General features: G+C 42.1%; 1 protein-coding gene across 2 annotated transcripts in view; it reads right to left on the bottom strand.

Moving 5' to 3' along the window:
* Positions 1–4,052: 4,052 nt before the first annotated feature.
* The window catches only part of LOC112816282 (immunity-related GTPase family M protein 1-like), a 28,741-nt gene continuing 16,009 nt past the window's right edge, over positions 4,053–16,784 (bottom strand). For both annotated transcript variants that reach the window (XM_025862713.2, XM_025862714.2), the window contains exon 2: positions 4,053–8,914. In XM_025862713.2, the coding sequence (XP_025718498.1) occupies positions 7,700–8,893 (1,194 nt within the window). In that variant the 5' untranslated portion in view covers positions 8,894–8,914 and the 3' untranslated portion in view covers positions 4,053–7,699. The remainder of the gene's footprint in view (positions 8,915–16,784) is intronic.

Genomic DNA, 16,784 nt, shown 5'->3' with positions numbered 1-16,784 from the left:
TACACAAGTAAGTAAAAGATTTAAAATAGAGAAATATCTCAGTTCTTTTCAGGTTGTTGCTGCTATTCTTCTTTGTGTAGTTGGTCCTGAATCTCTCCCTACTGCCATATTTTGGGGACATCAGAGAAATATTCTCTGTCTGACATACAGAGACAATCACTGCTCTGATGGGAGAAAGACTGAGAAATCATTCAGAGAGGAAATAGGGGACAAGAGAGACTGAAATTCTGGGTAGAAACAACTATAAGGCAAAGAAGCAAGCTCACATGTGAACTTGACAACTGGCTGTGGATGCAGATGAGCACATGAAGACCGCCAATTATAGCTGTCAGTAGTAATAAGGTAGGAAATACCTCTGAGTCTCAGGTACACTGGCAGTGATGGGGCCTTTTATAGTGGGTGACAGAAAGCTCCCACTCAGGGACGCCCCAGGGCTGGGCTGCCCCCCAGCTGTGTGAGAATCACTCTGGAGCTGGTGCTGTTTGGTTGGCTCTGGTCTGTAGTGTCCTCTGCACCCAGTGGGCTGGGACCTTATACCCCAGTATGTACACCTCAGGGTCCAGAGTTAGACTTGCTGCTCCTAAGTCACTATTAGGAAATTAGGAAGTATGATTTATAAGGATGTTATTATAGTCTCTCTGGTCAGAGGAAAGGGAAATCAGTTGTTTTTATGCCCAGAGCAGTGCATAAATGCTGGATCCTGAGATTAACACGTATTTGGGTACACATGGATACACACTAAAACTGGCACACATTAAATAGCGCTTCATGTCTGAATCCCTTGTTTGTTTGTTTGTTTATTTGTTTGTTTATTTGTTTGTTTAAATCTTTTTCGGTTTAGGTTGGAATTTAACAGTGATATCATGAAGGATTAACATCATAGCTGGCAGTTTGCAAGATACTGGGGAGAGGGAGGTGAGAGTAATGAGCTCGAGTAGAGTATGGGAGGGGCGGGGGGGGGGGGGATTTAGGAAGATTATGAAAAACAAGTTGAACTTTGAATTTACCTGCTGCCCAGCCCCAAACTGGCCACATATGAAGAGAGTGACACAGACTTGCACTCATGAGCACAAACATTGTGAACCTGCTGTTAATGACCAAGGATATGGACAGCGTATAGGCGCTTGGCAGATTGCTCTGCTGGCCATTTACAGAGAACTTTGCTGCAGAGACGGAGCTCACAGCTCCTTCTCCTCTGGTCTGGAATGGCCACAGTGTTCAGTGGGCTGAGGCCTGATATCCTGAGTACACACCTCACAGGTCACAGTCAGACTCTCTGGTCCTGAGTCCCCTGTGATCACATGACCCTTCCTCAAGACAAGTGGGTGAGAAGAGATGTGGGATGGTCACTCTAGGGCTCATGTCAAGTGGAGTTGTCCCCTGGACACCAGCACTGCTGTGCCTCTGCAGGTGAAATCCCTACTGGGCCACATCGGAGGCCTGCAGGTCTCTGCTAGGCTCTTCCCACATGAAGCAGGAATCCATGGAAGAACATGGAGCCCATGAGAGACATACAAAATTGCAGACTGTACTTTGGGGCCAAACTGAACACTGCTAGGACTCAGGCCCTCATCTGGTGGGGGACAGGTGCATGGACACTAGGTGAGGTCACAGCTGGGGTGAGGAAGAGAACTCCGTGGTGGTTGGAGCATCTTCACTGTGATCTCAGTGGGTGGAAGTGAGTGATCCTTAAGCTGTGCATGTTGGGTAATGTCAGGGAACAATTTTTATTTATGTATTTATAGATTTATAGATTTATTTATTTATTTTAGAAAGAGAGAGTGCAAAGTCTAAGATCAAGTCTAAGATCAAGGTGCCAGTAGGTCTTGCTTCTCCTGAAGCCTCTCTCCTTAGCTTGGAGATGGTCACCTTCCTGCTGTGGCCTTTCTCTGTGTGTGTGCATCTCTGGTGCTCTTCCTCTTCTAAGGATGCCAGTCCTATTGAATAGGCTCCCACCCATTTAGGTCAGCTAACCTTCATTATCTCGTTAAACAACCTCCTACAAATACAGTCACAATAGGGGTTTGGGCTTCAACATAGGAAGTTGGGGGGTATATACTTCAGTCAGAACAAATCCTACTCTAAAATAATTTTTAGTAGCAGTACTCTTAGTGTAATGTTAGAGTTGGACTAGAGAATGGTGTGGGGTGTCTGAGAACCCCAGCACCCCTGGGGAGGTCCATTCAGAAGAAGACCCTGGAGGATGAGCCAGCAGCTCCTGCAGAGCTTAAAGGACATGATTCAGGAAGCTGCTTCAGATATAGATGTGATCTGACACCATGTAACCTCCTTAAGAGAGAAATGGGTGGTCACAGACACCAAGTTACAAATGTACTCTAAGATATTAGGGTAGGAGATCCTTCTCAACTGTCCAATAGTAATAAAAATATAGAAAATATCTAGTGATGGGAGATTTGAGGCTGTTTGGTAAGAAATGCATTCTTTCTTTGGTGCAATGTGTAAGAATCCATATGTTATGACCCAGCCATTACACTCCTATTTCTGGAGAAGTTTCTACACAGGTGTGCCAGAAACATGTGTAAGGTGTTTCTAGGAGAACTGCTTTGAAGAGAAAGAAACAACTGTAAAGAAGCCCAACCCAAAATGTCCACTGACAGGAAATAGATAATATGTTCTATCTTTGCAAAATGGAAAACACATGTGATAGAAACAGTTGTAAATGAAAAGCAGCTTACAGAAGATGGCACACAAAATTATTCTATTTTTCTAAAGCACCCAAACATCCAAAACTATATAATGTATTGTCTGAAGAAACACATAGATGGTAAAAACCAATGAAAGCAAAAAAATGTTAAACTGTAAAATGTAAAATTTGGAGGATTTGTACTTCTGAGAAGAGATGTGGAGAGACAGGATATGGGGTGAAGCTTGTGGGAATATTCAGTGATATAAGAAACATCTAGTTCCTAATTTGGGAGTTGAGTTCACAGGTATTTATACCTTGCTTTATTCTGTGTGTATGTATGCATGAAATATCATATATATCCTACTGTAGCTAGTGGCTAAACACATATTACACTTAGAAAATGTAACAAATGGGGTGCCTGGGTGGCTCAGTCATTAAGCGTCTGCCTTTGGCTCAGGTCTCGATCCCAGGGTCCTGGGATCGAGCCCCTCATCGGGCTCCCTGCTTGGCCGGAAGCTGGCTTCTCCCTCTCCCGCTCCCCCTGCTTGTGTTCCCTCTCTCGCTGTGTCTCTCTCTGTCAAATAAATAAATAAAATCTTAAAAAAAAAAGAAAAAAAAGAAAATGTAACAAAGGATAATGCCAAAGCTGAAGAACATTATAAGCAGACATTATCTTTTTCAATAGACTATATTTTAGAGCAGTTTTGGGTAAATAGCAAAATCGAGCGGAAGGTAGAGAGGATTCCCATGTACTTCCTACCCTCACATAAGTACAGCCTCCCCACTGTCAACAACTCACACCATCCTACAATTCATGAACCCAAACTGACCCATCTTTATCCCTCTGTGTTCATAGTTTACATTGGGTTCCCTCTTGGTGTTGTATATTCTATAGGATTTGACAAAAGTATAATTTGTCCACCATTGATTCACCATTATCATATTACACAGAGTGGTTTCACTGCTCTAAATGGCCTCTGTGCTCCACTGACTTATCCCTCCTTCCCCTGAGCCCTTGGGAACCACTGATCTTTTTATTGAATCTGAAGTTTTGCCTTTTTCGGAATGTTACACAGTTGGAATCGTGCAGTATATAGCCTTCCCAGATTGATTTCTCTCACTTGGTAATATGCATTTCTGTTTCCTCCATGTCTTTTCATGTCAGCTGTCATTTGAGGAGCCTTCTGAATGCTGAGTGTTGATGGAAGTGCTCTGGGTCACTAGCCCCTGGTGACACTTCTGAACCCCAAGGATGAAGAGTTCCTACAATTTTCCATGGAGACAACCAGGTGACCACCCAAGGAATGAGAATGAATTTGGCACTGGGCTTTTTACTGGCGACATGGCATGCTGGAAAGAGGTAGATCTTCAGAGTTCTAAGAGAACATGATGTTGTGTCCAGAAATCTATAATCAGTTAAACTATTTATTGAAAGTGATCACAAAATAAAGGAATTAATTGGAAATGCAAAAACTAGAAAGCTTACCTCCCAGAGAACTCCCCCTGCCAACTTTGTTTGAGAATGGATGCAATCTAAATGAACAGAGAACAGGGAATCCAAGAGGCACCAGCACCACAAGGCAATGGATGGATGTGAATGAGGCCTCTGCTTCAGGCTGGGAGAGCAACTAGTCTAAATGAGAATAAGGATTTGAGGTGTTGCATAGGACACCTTCAGGGAGAACCCTAGCCTGCTCTTCCTCAGGGGAGTGCTCACATTCTACAGTCATTTATTCTCCTTCTCACTATGGAGCATCACTCTGTCTAGCTCCTTCTTTTCCCCCCCTTTTTCTTAAGCATAGAGCCTCAAACTGCATAACTCTGTGTGACCTGAGGCTGGATGAAATGACCTGTGAATGTTGGCAGAGACTGGTCCTTCAGTAGACAGCAGGGAAGGACATGTCCTGGGGCCTAGGAGGGAAGAGTTGTTATTAAAGAGGGTGCAGTTCCTTCATGCTGGGTTCATGCAGGAGTGACTGTCACAGATGGAGGGAGTCACTCACAACTGCCGCCTGTAAGGAGCTTCTTGATGGTATTATCTGTTATCTGTTGTTGTGGAACAAAAACCCTGAAACATAGTGGCTTAAAAAACAAGTGCTTATTTGCTTATAGTTATTGAGGGTCAGAAATCCAGGAACAGTCTCAGTTGTGTGGTTCTGGATAAGGGTCTCTCCTGAGGTGGTAGTCAAGCTACCAGCTGGACTGCATCTTCTGAAGTCTTGCTGGAGCTGGAGAATTTACTCCCAAGATGACACACTTACATAACTGGCAGTTAATGCAGGCTGCCTCTGTTCTCCCCGACATGGCTTCTGATTCTTCAGGGGGGATTAGTTTAAACTTTCTATGATTACTAGGCAGAGAGAGCAAGAGGGAGAGGGAAAAAGAGAGGGAGAGACTGAGGGAGAAAGAGTAGGAGCCAGAGTGAAAGAGATTGAGCAAGTGAATAGAGAGTGTTTATAAGACAGAAGCTATAGACTTTTCATAACAAAATTCTGGAATTCTTGGACATTCCATTTTTTGCTGCCATATTCCATTAGTCACTCCAGGGAAGGATTAAACAAAGCCATGAAAATAGGAGATAATGTTGGAGGCCATCTTAAAGGTGCCTACCACCGATCTAGGGGCAGGTCAAGATTGTGTTTTCCATTCCTATTTGACCCCACCCCTGCTGGGATTCCCTGTGGCACTGAGGAGAAAACTCTTCATTGGAGCTTCTGATCACTTTGTCTCCTTGATGATCTCTCCTCTTTGTCTTTGACTGCTTTTCTACGTTAGCTTCCTATGTGGTAAAATACATGGTCTCAAACTCCCCAAAAGACCTCAGGCTTCCTGGTGTGACTTGGTTTTCTTCTTGGCTGAGCTATGGGAGGCTCCAGTGGGTGTGGGCTCTTCTTTACCCTCCCTCATCATGATCACCCAGGAAAGGCAGGTTAGGGTTGGGTTTACTCTAAGAACTCTGCACCTACAGCCATTCTGATCTCTAAAACCCTTTGACTACTCATCACAATTCTCTCTCTCATCCCTCATGGGGGGATGAGAGATCTCAGGATGCAGTATAGTGCTGTGTATGGGACTGTCTTCTGCTTCCTGAACTTTCCAAAGGGGACACTTAACAAGCTCAGTTGGAAAAAGAATGAGATGCAACTATGCCTTCAAGGCTTCCATGTGAATGCAGGTCTCTCCCAGCAGACTCTTCTCTTTCCAATGGATGGACAATCTGAGGACACTCACCTTTTGGCGGAACTGTCTTTCAGTGTTATCCCTTCTTAGCCATGAAGAGAAGGAATGATAATGATAATACCAAACATTTACAGAATTACATGCTTGACCCTATTCTAAGTGCTTTATGTGCTTTAACTCATTAAATCCTCACATTACCTGGATGTAGATGGACATCTTAGGATGTAATATTATTATCACTATATTAACTATTGGGAAACTAAGACAGTGGAATATCAGTTGACTTGCCCAAGATCACATGGCAAGGGCACGCTGGAACCAGGATTCTTAAACACTCTACTATGCCTCTTTCAGTTCACTTCCATTCAATGTGAACTTCACTCTCTGTCCCAGTGAATATTTATGATAACCTCTGATAAGCCCTCTTTTTTGAGCAGAAGCCTAAAGATGGGCCACAATTTTATACATTAAGCCAGTTCAGATGTCCACCAAATTCAGATTGGACTCCACACTAGGTGAAATCTTCCCAGGTAAATAGAGTAAAGTGATGGTGGTGACAGGGAAGGAAGGTTGCTCTTGTGAGGACTGAATGATTCCCACAGTGGTGAGAACCAGGTTATGACTTCTGGTGGTGGAGAGTGAGGTTTCAAATTTTATCTGAAAATTTTTTTGTACAAAAAAAACAGTTTTTTAAAATTCTTTTTTAAAAATATTCCATTTATTTATTCATGAGAGAGAGAGGGAGAGAGAGAGGGAGAGAGAGAGAGAGAAGCAGGCTCCCAAGGAGCAGGGAGCCCGATGTGGGACTTGATCCCAGGACCCCGGGACCACGCCCCGAGCTGAAGGCAGATGCTTAACCATCTGAGCCACCCAGGCGCCCTAAAAAAAACTAGTTTTATTACACATATGCCCAGCAAGGAGAAAAATCTAGAGGTAGGGTCTGGAATGGAATGAAATTTTCATAGAGTCTCTAATAGTTTGGGTTAACTATATAAACAGTGAGATCATAGATGGCAGGTTAATTTCCTTAATGGTGATGCTCAAATTTAGTTTCTTTTGACCAATATGGGAGATAACTTTGGCAAATAACAGAACATAGCAGGTACTTTAAGTGAGCAAACATTTCTGTATAGCAAACATAATCTAACAGGCACTACTTCCTATGACAGGTGCACCATGATCATGTTCATGTGAAGAGCATGGGACCTCTTGGTGTGGGGGATCAGTGTTTGGTACTTATAATAGCCAGGTTTGCTTTTCCATTCAACAATTTCCCAAACCCAGTAAAATGGTCCTTGAGTCCACCCCTGTGTCCTTTTTTGTATATAAATGATTTGGGCAATTGCTGAGAACAGATATAAGGACAGAGCTTTACAGGACGCCAGACTGGCCTTGGATCCTGGCACCACTACACAATACTTTTCAGAGAACAGTTAACACACACTCTCTATCATATTTCCCCAAAGGGAACATCCCAAAGGATGTTCTCTCCTCTGCCTCCAGGTGTGCTTCTGTGAATCCATGGACTGAGAGGTGAGAAGTGAAGGAACAGGAGAAAACCAAGAGGTCTTGGAAAAATGATGCTAACATTAAGTGATGTGGGGATGTCAGAATGAGACTATGTCACACTATGCAATCTTTTCTTCCATCTTTGGATCCCAGCTCACTTAATAAATGAGAAGTAGGACATATTTGGAAATTTGCTGAGATGTGGGTTCAAAATGATCTAGTCAGCTTATTTACCTCAAGAAACTTAGAACCGACAAAAGTGGAAATATTGAGCTGACTGAGAATTCTGAAGGGTACAGTGTGAGGAGAGGACCCCAGATATCCTGACTTTCCCCAAGAAGGAGCCTGCTGAGACCTCACTCTTCAGGTGATGGCATCTTTCAGAATTTTCTTCAGTATGGTCTTGGTGTCCTCAACAACTATGTCAAGGAGGCGCCTCTGATTCCACCCTCTAAGGTAGTGGATACTAGTGTTACCTAAGATTGGGATGTAGCTCAGAACTGAATATAAGTAAGAGGCTGTATTACAATTCATCCACGATAATGCCCAGTCCCCTGTGAGGACAGTGTGCAGATCCTGAGACTTCATAATGGTTTTGTACTCCTCCATGGGTTTTCCCATACTCTGGGCCACCTCCTGGAGAGATTCATCATCCACACCAAAGAGCGAGTGGTAGACGTTCAAACACTTCCCAAGATGATCTGCATTCTGGATGCCAAAGGTGTCCTGGAAAGACTCTGAGCCCATTTGCCTCTGCAAAGTGATTGCTTTGTCATTAATGACCTTCTCACAGGTGTCAGACAGATTCTCTAGGAGAGCATGGTACCGGATCTCACACACGTCTCTGTGCAAGGTTTTCCTAAGCTCTGGGAAGTCATGCAATGAGGGATCAAAGCTGGAGACCAGGAATATGATGGGTTCACACATTCCCTCATTCTGGAGAATTACCCGAATATTCTCCTGGATATTCTGTAGGAGTTGTTCCTTTGAGACCACATGTGTACTCAGGTCTCTGTCCAGCTTGGTCCAGACGATGTAGAACTTCTTTCCCTGTCCCTGGATGACTTTGGCAAGCTTCACAAGATTCATGCTGAACTGTTCAGATGCAATGATGATGAAGAGATCATACTTGCTAAACTGCATCTCCTCCAGATAGGTCTCTAGGCTTTGGGTGGTAGCCCCTGTGCCAGGCAGGTCCCATAGCTCTACATTGGGAAAGTGGGAGAAAGAGTAGTGAATGGGAATCTGGGTGGTTCTCACTACACCCGTGGGAGCTGCGTCCTTTTCCCCATGCCCAATTCCCCGCAGTGCATTGATGAAAGAAGACATGCCATTGCCAGAGTTCCCAGTCACTGCAATGCTCACTGGGGCACTGGAAGCTGTCTTCAGGGTCTCTCTGACTGCAGAGACCACCTTCACCAACTTCCTTTCTTCCAAGGCTTTTTCTATGTTCATGGCACCTGGTTTAGATAAGATGTTCCAACTCTTATGGTATGGCACAGCAGAGGTGAAAGGTGTAGGTAATGCGGTGTGAAGGGACAGGGCAGGCTGTGTCATGTTGCTGATCAGTGGAATAACCTACAGAAATAGGAAAAGCAGGGGAGTTAGGAAGACCAGGCACACGGCGTGGCAGAGGAATCATCAGATTTGGTATCCCAAACTGAGGGTGTTGGATCCACACCTAACTCACTGTAAAGGCCTTTAGATGAGAAACAGCAAACCTCTGCAAAAATGTTTGATAGTGTCTCAAAATTCTAAACATATTATTCAGCCATAGAAATCCTCCCATTTGTGACAATATGGATGGACTTGGAAAGCATCATTCTAAATAAAATAAATCAGATTCAAATACTGCATGATCTAACTGATGTGTGGACTTTAAAAATAAAATAAAATAAAATAAATTCGTAGAAAAAGAGATCAGACTTGGGGAGAGGTGGAGGAAGTGGGTGAGAGGAGGGGGATTGGAGGAAGTGTTCAAAAGGTACAAGATTTCAGTTATAAGAAAAGTAAGTACTAGGGATGTGATGTACCATCTGGTGACTATACATATCATCATGGTATGATTTATAGGAAAGTTGTGAAGGGAATACATCTTAAGAGTTTTCATTAAATGGAGAATTTTTTCTCTTTTTTCTTCTCTCTTTTCTTTTTATTGTATTTTTAAGAGATGATGGATGTTAGCTGAACCTATTGTGGTAATCATTTCACAATATATATAAATCAAATCATCATGATGTATGCCTTAAACTTACATAGTGATGTATGTCAATAATATTTCCATAAAACTGATAAAATAATTTACACAGAGTCACCAAATGACCCAGCAATTACATTGTTAGGTATATACCCACAGATGTGGATGGACTTGAGCAGAAGAGCATCATGAGGGTCTCTGTGTCAGGAGTCAGGCAGGTGCAAGTACTCCTCCACCCCAGAATGTCCCTCTGGGAATGTCCGTAGGGCACAAGTAAGCTTATGACAACACTCAATATCCTTCAATCCTGAGGACCCACACATCTTCACTGCATATGTCTTCAGAGTCAAGAATAATTTAATTATTTTTGATAACAGTGAAAAGTGTATGTTCTTTCAAGACATTTTCCATATCTTTCACCACTAACTGCATACCTAGGGAATCCCCATCCCTCATCCACTTCAACATCTAAGTTACACAAACTTTCCAAATAATAACCTACTGATTTTTCATGTCAGCACTTATGTTTATACATGACTGTTTATCTGGTCACTGTTGTGATTAGTATTTTAAGTATCTAAGTTCTCCTGTGAACTTTCTCCTGTAAGCTGAGCCCTGACGTAAGATTTGCAAGCATTTTATAAGGCAGGACTGGGAAAGAGAATTGGTTCGGATTACCTGTTGGACTCTCCTCCTGGGGGCTACACACACAGTGCTGGCTGGTGGGCTTTCATAGTCCCACAAGTTGAATGGTTGCTGTAGCAATTTCCCTTAAAAAATCTATAATTTCATACCAACAGCATTTTTCACATAACTAGAACAAATAATCCTAAAATTTGTATGAAGCCACAAAAGACCCCAAATAGCCAAAGCAAACTTGAAAAAGAAAACAAAGCTGGAGGCATCATGATTCCAGACTTCAAGTTATATTACAAAGCTGTAGTGATCAAAACAGTATGGTACTTATCTCATATATGTATGTGTTTTTATGAGTATGTGTATAAAACCATTTTTTAAGTAACATCTTTCATTAAGACATGTGTTTGTAATAAAAACAAACAAAGAAACAAAATGAAACAAAAAACACCTGTATGGTACTGGTACAAAAATAGACCATAACCAAGTGGGATTTATCCCTGGGCTGCAAGGTTGGTTCAACATCCACAAATCAATCAGTGTGATGCAATACATTAATAAAAGAAAGAACAGGTACCATATGATCCTCTCAATAGATGCAGAAAAAGCATTTGGCAAAATACAGCATCCTTTCTTGATCAAAACTCTTCAGAGTATAGGGATAGAGGGTACATACCTCAATATCATAAACGCTATCTATGAAAAACCCACAGCAAATATCATTCTCAATGGGGAAAAACTGAGAGCTTTTCCCCTAAGGTCAGGAACGTGGCAGGGATGTCCACTATCACCACTGCTATTCAACATAGTATTACAAGTCCTAGCTTACAGCAATCAGACAGCAAAAAGAAACAAAAGGCATTCAAATCGGCAAAGAAGAAGTCAAACTCTCACTCTTTGCAGATGATAGGATACTTTATGTGGAAAACCCAAAAGACTCCACCCCAAAACTGCTAGAACTCATACAGGAATTCAGTCAAGTGTCAGGATATAAAATCGATGCACAGAAACCAGTGGCATTCTTATACACCAACAACAAGACAGAAGAAAGGGAAATTAAGGATTCGATCCCATTTACCATTGCACCCAAAACCATAAGATACCTAGGAATAAATCTAACCAAAGAGGCAAAGAATCTGTACCCAAAAAACTATAAAATACTCATGAAAGAAATTGAGGAAGACACAAAGAAATGGAAAAACGTTCCACGCTCATGGATTGGAAGAACAAATATTGTGAAGATGTCAGTGCTACCTAGAGCAAGCTACACATTCACTGCAATCCCTATCAAAATACCATCCATTTTTTTCAAAGAAATGGAAGAAATAATCCTAAAATTTGTATGGAACCAGAAAAGACCCTGAATAGCCAGAGGAATGTTGAAAAAGAAAAGCAAAGCTTGTGGCATCACAATTCCGGACTTCAAGCCTTATTACCAAGCTGTGATCATCAAGACAGTATGGTCCTGGCACAAAAACAGACACATACATCAGTGGAACAGAATAGAGAGCCCAGAAATGGACCCTCAACTCTATGGTCAACTCATCTTTGACAAAGCAGGAAAGAATGTCCAGTGGAAAAAAGACAGTCTCTTCAACAAATGGTGTTGGGAAAATTGGACAGCCACATGCAGAAGAATGAAACTGGACCATTTCCTTACATCACACACAAAAACAGACTCAGAATGGTTGAAAGACCTCAATGTGAGACAGGAATCCATCAACATCTTAAAGGAGAACACAGGCAGCAATCTCTTCGACCTCAGCCACAGCAACTTCTTCCTAGAAACATCGCCAAAGGCAAGGGAAGCAAGGGTAAAAATGAACTATTGGGACTTCATCAAGATAAAAAGCTTTTGCACAGCAAAAGAAACAGTCAACAAAACCAAAAGACAGCTGACAGAATGGGAGAAAATATTTGCAAATGACATATCAGATAAAGGGCTAATACCCAAAATCTATAAAGAACTTCTTAAACTCAACACCTCAAGAACAAATAATCCAATCACGAAATGGGCAGAAGACATGAACAGACATTTTTCCAAAGAAGGCATCCAAATGGCCAACAGACACATGAAAAAGTGCTCACCATCGCTCGGCATCAGGGAAATCGAAATCAAAACCTCAGTGAGATACCACCTCACACCAGTCAGAATGGCTAAAATTAATAAGTCAGGAAAGGACAGATGCTGGCAGGGATGCAGAGAAAGGGGAACCCTCTTACACTGTTGATGGGAATGCAAGCTGATGTAGCCACTCTGGAAAACAGTATGGAGTTTCCTCAAAAAGTTGAAAATAGAGCTACCCTACGACCCAGCAATTGCAGTACTGGGTATTTACCCCAAAGATGCAAATGTAGGGATCCGAAGGGGTACGTGCACCCTGATGTTTATAGCAGCAATGTTCACAATAGTCAAACTATGGAAAGAGCCAAGATGGCCATCGACAGATGAATGGATAAAGAAGAAGTGTATATATATATATATATACAATAGAATATTATGCAGCCATCAAAAGGAACGAAACCTTGCCATTTGCAAGGACGTGGATGGAACTGGAGGGTATTATGCTGAGCGAAATAAATCAATCAGAGAAAGACATGTATCACATGATCTCACTAATGGGAATTCTTAATCTCAGGAAACAATCTGAGGGTTGCTGGAGTGGTGGGGGGTGGGAGGGATGGGGTGGCTGGGTGATAGACATTGGGGAGGGTATGTGCTATGGTGAGTGCTATGAATTGTTGAATCACAGACCTGTACCTCTGAAACAAATAATATATGTTAAAAAAAAAAGAAGAAGATAATAGGAAGGGAAAAATGAAGTGGGGGAAATTGGAGGGGGAGACGAACCATGAGAGACTATGGACTCTGAGAAACCAACTCAGGGTTCTAGAGGGGAGAGTGATGGGGGGATGGGTTAGCCTGGTGATGGGTATTAAAGAGGGCACGTACTGAATGGAGCACTGGGTGTTATATGTAAACAATGAATCATGGAACACTACATCAAAAGCTAATGATGTAATGTATGGTGATTAACATAACATAATATAAAAAAGAAAAAAAAATAGACACATAGATCAATGGAACTGAATAAAGCACCCAGAATTAAACCCAGAATTTTATGGTCATTGAAACTTCAACAAACAGGAAAGAATATCCAATGGAAAAAAGACAGTCTCTTCAACAAATGGCGTTGGGAAAATTGGACAGCAACATGCAGAAATAAATTTCTTACACCATAAACAGAAATAAATTCAAAGTGAATTAAATATCTAAATGTGAGACCTAAAACCATAAACATCCTAGAAGAGAACATAGGCAGTAACTTCTCGACATCACTGTAGCAACTTCTTTCTAGATATGAATCTAGAAAGCAAGGGAAACAGAAACAAAAATAAACTATGGGGACAACATAAAAATAAAACACTTTTGCAGAGTGAAGGAAACAACAAAACTAAAGGTAACATACAGAATGGGAGAAAATATTTGTAAAGACATATTTGATAAAGGGCTATTATCTAAAATATATATAAAAAAACTTATAAAACTCAACCCTCAAAAGCCAAATAATCCAACTGAAAAATGGTCAGAAGACATGAATAGGCCTTTTTCCAAAGAAGACACAGAGATGGCCAAGAGACACATGAAAAGATGCTCATCATCACTTATCATCAGGGAAATGCAAATCAAAACTATAATGAGATATTATCTTACAGCTGTCAGAATGGCTAAAGTCAACAACACAAGAAACAACAGATGTTGGTGAGGATGTGGAGAAAGGGGAACCCTCTTGCACTGATGGTGGGAATTCAAACTGATGCAGCCACTCTGGAAAACTGTATGGAGGTTCCTCAAAAGTTAAAAATACAACACTCTATGACCCAGCAACTGTACTACTAGGTATTTACTTAGAATACAAAAAACGAATTCAAAGGGATACATGCACCCTGATGTTTATAGCAGCATTATCTATAATAGCCAAACTATAGGAAGAACCCAAATGTCCATGAACTGATGAATGGATAAAGAAGGTGTGGTATACCTATGATCCAGCAATTGCACTACTGGGTATTTACCCCAAAGACACAGATGTAGTGAAAAGAAGGGCCATATGCACCCCAATGCTCATAGCAGCAATGTCCGCAATAGCTTAACTGTGGAAAGAGCCAAGATGCCCTTCAACAGATGAATGGATAAAGAAGATGTGGTCCATATATACAATGGAATATTACTCAGCCAACAGAAAGGATGAATACCCAACTTTTACATCCACATGGATGGGACTGGAGGAGATTATGCTAAGTGAAATAAGTCAAGCAGAGAAAGTCAGTTATCATATGGTTTCACTTATTTGTGGAACATAAGGAATAGCATGGAGGACATTAGGAGGAAGGGAAAAAGGAAGGGGGGACTCAAAGGGGGAGATGAACCACGAGAGACTATGGACTCTGAGAAACAAACTGAGGGTTTTAGAGGGGAAGGGGGTAGAGGGATGGGTTAGTCCAGTGATGGGTATTAAGGAGAGCACGTACTGCATGGAGCACTGGGTGTTATACGAAAACAATGAATGGTGGATCAGTACATCAAAAACTAATGAGGTATTGCATGGTGCCTAACATAACATAATAAAATAAAATTAAAAAAAAAAGAAGGTGTTGTATATATATATACAATGGAATATTACTCAAAAAATGAAATATTACCATTTGCAATGATATGGTTTGAGCTAGAGAATATTATACTAAGCAAAATAAGTCAGACAGAGAAAGACAAATACCATATGATTTCACTCATGTGTGGAATTTAAGAAACAAAACAAACAAGGCGGAGCAAGATGGGGGAGGAGTAGGAGACCTAGATTTCGTCTGGTCTCAGGAATTCAGCTGAATAGGGATCAAACCATTCTGAACACCTACGAACTCAACAGGAGATCAAAGAGGAGAGTAGCAACAACTATCTGAACAGAGAAGCGACCACTTACTGGAAGGTAGGACGTGCGGAGAAGTGAATCCGAGGTGATATTCAGGAGGGTAGACGGCGGGGGAGGGGCCTCCGCTGGCCGCTTCTGGCAAGTGATAGAGTCGCGGAGCACAAAATCGGAACAGTTAGAAGTCGGCTCCGCTGAGGGACGTCGCTGCAGTGGCTAAGCAGGGGGTGGAATCCTCCCGGGACAGTGTGGTCTCAGGACCCTTGGGGTCACAGAAAGACCGGGGGAGCCTGAGTGCGCCAGAGCTCCCAGGTATCGGAGCGGGGAAGCCGGCTGCAGAGACGGAGCTGAGGCGCAGGCTCTCAGCTCGGGGTGGCCATAAACTGTGATCCGCAGCCCAGTCGGGCCACTGCTCCTGCAGCAAGGACCCAACAAGCGACAGAGCTGGTGAGACTCCCCTTCCTCCCCTGGGAGGAGCGGCGCGGGAGCGCACCTCAGGGATCTGCTGGGTTTGGAGACTCCACACGGGGTCGGGTGCCAGAGATAGCAACGCTTGGTCACAGGCCGGGTGAGCACGGAGTGCGGCTGGAGACCGGGGACAAGGAAGTGACTGCTTTTCTCTGGGGGCGCACTGAGGAGCGGGGCCCCGAGTTCTCAGCTCCTCCGGGTGGAGATTGGGAGGCCACCTTTTTTGCCCTGGTCCTCCAAGGCTGTACGGAGAGCTTGCAGGGAACAAAAGCTCCTGAGATCAAACCTGAGCAGCTTGCTTAGCCCGGACCGACAAGGGCGGGGCAATTCCGCCTCCGGCAAAGACATTTGGAAACCACAGCAACAGGCCCCTCCCCCAGAAGATCAGCACGAACAGCCAGCAAGCCAAGACCAAGTTTAGCGATCAAGGAGAACGGGAGAACTCCAGCGCTAGGGGAATACTGCACATAGAATTCATGGCTTTTTTTTACCATGATTCATTAGTTCATCAAAGTTAATTTTTGCTAACTGTTTTTTTTTTCTTTTTCCCTTTTTCAACCAACATCTTATCAATCTCTTTTAAAAAAAAAACACTTTTTATTTTTCATTTTTAGAGTCATATTTTATCCATTCATAGTAGTTACCCTTATTTTTGGCATATATATATAAGTTGTTCTCTCTTTAAAATTTTGAGATACAGTTTCTTCTAACAGATAAAAATATACCCTGAATCACTACTGTATGGCTGAGTTCTAGTCTCCTGCCTGATCACATTCTCTCCCTTTTTTCTTTCTTTTTTTTTTTAAATCTTCTTTCTTTTTTCAAACAACTTCTTATCTTATCAAGTCCTTTTATAAAATCTTTTATAATTTCATCTTTACAGTCATCTTCTATCCCTTCATTGTATCAACCCTTATTTTGTACATATATGTCTTTCTTCCTTTAAAATTTTAGGAGGCACTTTTTTCTAACAGACCAAAATACGCCCCAAATCTAGTGTGTGGCACTGATCTATGCACTTGCCTGATCATATTTGATCACATTCTGCTTTTTTTGTATTGTTCTGTTTTTGTTTTTATCTTTTTTTCTTTTTTTATCTCTTTCTTTTTTCTTTCTTTTGCTTTCTTTTCCCCTGGTTTCAGGTCTTTTCTGATTTGTATACAGTATATTTGCTGGGGACGTTGTAAACCTGTTAGCATTTTGTTCTCTCATTCATCTA

This window comes from Callorhinus ursinus, unplaced genomic scaffold (assembly GCF_003265705.2).
Source record: "Callorhinus ursinus isolate GAN/ISIS: 27379988/994484 unplaced genomic scaffold, GSC_fseal_2.0 scaffold81, whole genome shotgun sequence".
Classification (NCBI taxonomy): Eukaryota; Metazoa; Chordata; class Mammalia; order Carnivora; family Otariidae; genus Callorhinus; species Callorhinus ursinus.
Note: the sequence above shows the minus strand (reverse complement) of the source record. Positions and strands in the feature narration are given on the sequence as shown.